Source organism: Tupaia chinensis, unplaced genomic scaffold, assembly GCF_000334495.1.
Source record: "Tupaia chinensis unplaced genomic scaffold, TupChi_1.0 Scaffold141372_1, whole genome shotgun sequence".
In the NCBI taxonomy this organism is placed as follows: Eukaryota; Metazoa; Chordata; class Mammalia; order Scandentia; family Tupaiidae; genus Tupaia; species Tupaia belangeri.
The window spans coordinates 33349-38005 of record NW_006201235.1 but is presented as its reverse complement, the minus strand read 5'-3'; the positions used below and the strand labels follow the sequence as shown (position 1 = coordinate 38005).

At 37.0% G+C, this 4657-nt stretch overlaps 1 protein-coding gene across 1 annotated transcript; it reads right to left on the bottom strand.

Annotated features, from left to right (window-relative positions):
- Positions 1 to 2051: 2051 nt before the first annotated feature.
- Positions 2052 to 2987, bottom strand: LOC102468276 (olfactory receptor 11G2). The gene has a single exon (XM_006163059.1). The coding sequence runs from the start codon at positions 2985 to 2987 to the stop codon at positions 2052 to 2054; it is 936 nt and encodes a 311-aa protein (XP_006163121.1).
- Positions 2988 to 4657: the final 1670 nt, after the last annotated feature.

Below are 4657 nucleotides of genomic sequence, written 5' to 3'. Positions count from 1 at the left end.
TTGCAGGGAAAGAATGTTGGAAATCTGGATCTAGTTGCAATCAAAAGTAGGTCTACATCTCAGATTTTTGTTTACATCAGCCATATGTCCACTTGTCTGAATTGTGGGTTTTTGAACACTTATGGTGCAAGATCTTCTGAAAGTGAAAGAAGAAGTCAGAATGTGTGGATTTTAGATATTACAGAAAAGACTTCTGTTATGGTCATGACTGAGCAGCTTTAATAGTTTTGGTATTAAGCCAAAAGTAACTTATATCAAAACTATAAAATATGGACAAAATATATAAAACAACCATTTGAAGACACTGGAGAGCAATCAACACAGGTGAAAAGGTTACTAGTCTCTCGATCACCTAGGAATGGAAAAGGGTAAACTAATTATTGCCCAGACATCAGGTTGATTCAATGTGTCACAGGTATCTTAGATATTTTAACTGAAAAAGCACATTCACAACTTCCAGATTCTTCAGACATTTTCTCCTTCTCCCTTTCTCTTCCTTAGTCAGTCCTTTCTTGACTTCATTGCAGATGGCTGACCTTGTATTTTCTAAGTTCTTGCCTTCGGACATAAAGATTGTTGCATCTGTCAACAGTTGGCACAGAAACTAAGGACAAAATAAATGGCAGGCTACCACAGCCAGATATGACATGTAGAATAACCATTAAACAATGCAAGGATCTACAAGTGTCCTGTCCAAGAGTCACTCTTATTACTCAGCCATAGCCTCCTTTCCTTAACACCCAATTAAAGCTCTTCACCTCTACCCTTTAAAGCCAACACAACTCTCCATATCTGGCTCCTCTCCTTCTAGGAAAGTGAATAAACCATTTCTATCTGCCTCCTCTATGAGTTTGTGAATTCTTTCACAGACCACAATAAAGACTACCAGCAAGACTTCAGGAACCAAAATTTCAAAATTAAAAAGAATGAGGAGGTCAGTTTCATATTTCCCATGTATATGTGTTTGCTCTGAGACAAGTCCCTGGGCAGGGAGCATATGAGACTGTGGAGGCACGCAGTAGAGAGAGGGAAGAAAAGAATATCACCTGAGCACAGAGCAGTACTTTCACTGAATTGAGGAGACAGGATTGGTCTGTAACTGCCAAAGCAACTAGTGATTGAAACACAAATCCTGGAGAGAGGATAACCCCACTGAAGCTGAAAATATCATGCAATCTCCTTTCAGTGCACATTTGCATTATTAATCTGTTCATGACAAGATGAAATTTTTAGAAATCTAGCAGAAGCTGGGAGTCTAAAGAGCTAAGCTGAAATTTCAAGAGTACAGAAATAAGAGCTAAGGGATTGCTAAGTGGAAGGGCCTTACAAAAGTCCAGGCTTGCAGCCAAGATCTCAGAAAGGCCTTGTTCCTGGAGTAAGAGCCATATCCTGGCAGTAAGACCAGCATTAGAGGAGACAATTTTAAAAACACATAAAACAGTCCTTAATTAGGTTCAAAGTGATTTACTGATACTTTATTTACATTCTAAGAGAAACATAACTTCCATTGAATTACAGAATCTATTGTCCTGGGAACCAGCAGTTAGTGTAATGGCTATGTCGCTGGACTCCCACGTAGTCGACCGCGGTTCGTGTCCCGGACCCGGTGGCTTAAAACTCACGCCGGGCGTGTGTGTGTGCATGCCCAAGATCCCGAGAGGAGAATGGAGGAGAGGGGATTGCGGCATGACCATCCCCCCTGGGGGGTGATTTCTCACTTTCTGTCTCTATGTCTCTCTCTGTCTGTCTGGCGAGCGCACGCGCCCTACAGTGAAAATCTCTCAAAAAAAAAATCTATTGTCCTTACACTTTTTAAAATGCAATGTATAGCATCATTTTTAAAAAATGAGCTATGTTAAGAATCTGGACAAATTAAGAGCCAAGAGAAGAGAAAACAGGAACATGCTCATAGGTATTACAGATTTTGGTTAATACTTATGAGCAATTATCTGAATAAAATTATCTGAATAAAACCAGTTTTATTTAAACAGAAAATAATTTACAAAAAAATACAAGTTTAATTGCTCAATGACCTTTTTGATAAATGCTTTTTATATTTTGAGAAATTTCTGCAGAGCTGTATTTATTTCCTTGTTCCTCAGGCTGTATATCACAGGGTTAAGGAATGGGGTCACAACAGAATAAAACAGAGTCACAATTTTCTGCATTCCAGCTTCATGCTCAGATGTTGGGCTCCCATACATGACCAGTACTGAGCCGTAGAACAGTGAAACCACAGCCAGGTGAGACCCACAGGTGGAAAAAGCCTTTTTTCTCCCTGCTTCTGAAGGGACATTCAGCACGGCTCTTAAGACCAGTGCATAGGACCCCATGATGAAGAGAAAGGGAATAATGAGAGGTACAGAAAGTAAGGTGGAGAAGACAAGCTTTATCATAGGAGCTTTTTCGCAAGTAAGTGCCAGAAGAGGACCAGGGTCACATAAAAAGTGGTCAATGATTCTGTCTCCACAGAATGACATTCTGGAGATGATGATGATGGGAATTGAGAACCAAAGGAAACCAAATACCCAGCAATTGACCACAAGTTTGGCACAGAGATGTCTGGTCATAATGGTTGGATAATGTAGAGGCCGGCAGATGGCCAGGTACCGATCAAATGCCATAACTGCCAGGAAAAAGTTTTCTGTAGAACCCAAGGAGAAGAAGAAATAGAACTGGAGAAAGCACCCAGAGAAGGAGATGACTTTGGTGTTAGAGAGGAAGTTGGCCAACATGTTGGGGACTGTGGAGGTGACATAACAGATCTCCAGGAAGGAGAAGTTGGCGAGCAGGATGTACATGGGTGTGTGGAGTCTCTGATCCCAGCACACAGCACAGATGATAGAACTGTTGCCCAGGAGGGTCAGGAGGTAGAAGATAGTGAAGAGCACAAACAGGAGGATCTTCCCCTCCTTGGGGCAAGGGAAACCCAGGAGGATGAAGCCAGAGATGGTGCTGGAGTTACTGGGGTTGTTGAAGATTTTCATGTGTTACAAGCTATAAAAATACCAGGAATTATTGGAGGGCACTCAATGACACATTGGAACCTGGATATGTATTTAAAATATCTTTGGGAATGTCATAAATGCTTATAAATTAATGTTTACTAATTTCATCTTACTCAGAAATATTGTCCTTTTGGACAATGAATGTTAGTCTATGAAAAATACCAGACATCATTGAATATCAATGAGTAGACACAGAATTTTATTTATTGTGAAAAGTGAGTCATCAAAATATATATATGTATACAGCTTAATAAATGATTATAATGAAAACACCACAGTGACTAGTATGAGAGCAAGAAATAGAATATCATTTGTAACCATAGATACTCTCCTTCTGCTCCATTCCACACACTCTACCTTTCTGTTCCTCCAACACTTTTCTTTCCTTATGGTAGTCGCTTTCTTGTATTTTTTATTATTTAATGACTGTGAACTTGCAAACAATAGTATTTAATTTTGCCTGCATTTGTATTTTGCATAAATGAAATTGTACTATTGAGTATCAGAGATAGAGAAGTTCATTGTGAAGTGTGAAGAATTATGCACATCATATATGTTAAAAATAACATTATTCATATTACACATGTATATATTATGTCTAAGATATATTATTTATATTTATATATATATCTTTTCCTCAGTAACTATCATATGATCAAGAGATAGAATATCACTTGTAAGTCTCTTTTTCTCCATCCCACACACTACCTCTCTGCTCCTCTTAAGTGTTACACTTCTTTTTCCTTATGGTAGTTACAGCTTTGTATTTCATTATAGTTTAATAACCAAGGAGGCGCTTCTGAACGCTAGTATTTAGTTTTGTCTCTATCTTAATTTTGCATAAATGTGATCTCATTGTATTCAGATGGTTTCTTTTGTTCAGCAGTTAAGTTTGTGAAATACATGTTGTACGTATCAGTAGTCATTTCTATTGCTCTATACAATTACTTTGTATGAATAAACTGTTTATTTTACCATGCTATCAGAGATGAATATTTTAGTTTACTTTTTGTTTGGTATTATTAGGAGTAATGGTACTATGACCATTTGGCTCATTTTTCCTGGTTCATATAAATGCATTTTTATATATATACTCAGAGTTTTAATTTCTTTTATACATTTAATCATATATATCACTTGACTTGTAAAGTAAATGTTCCAACAACTTGCATAGATTTAGATAAGAAGTTCCATAATTATTGCACTACTTTGCGTTCCCAGTGAAGATATCACAAAGTTCTGATTGTCAAATCCTTCTCTAATATTAAGAATTGTATTTAACAGAGTTTGGAAACTAAACTATAGACTACATTTTAACAATTTCTTTTTCTTTCTTCTAGTGATATCATGCTAGGTAGTTCTGAGAACATTAGATTATTGGTAATTGCTTTTCTCTTTTCTGAAGATGAATGCTAGTGTGTTTTAGGTTATATTACCTGAGGTTTTAATAGCTCATCTGTAGGAAAAACAGATTCTGGTCTTTGTGCCATAAACTTAAATTTTCTAAATGCTTTTTCCTGTACTACCTCTCTACAAGTTCCAGAGATTGAAGTTAATTTACAGATATCAGATACTCAATTTTTGGAGGTGAACTTAACCAGACATAAAAATATCTAATATATTTTTGCATTACTTTACTCTATTTTCAT

What these genes read in the sequence shown, in the direction of transcription:
- LOC102468276 (XM_006163059.1), bottom strand. Translation starts at nt 2,987, where the DNA reads ATGAAAATCTTCAACAACCCCAGTAACTCCAGCACCATCTCTGGCTTC.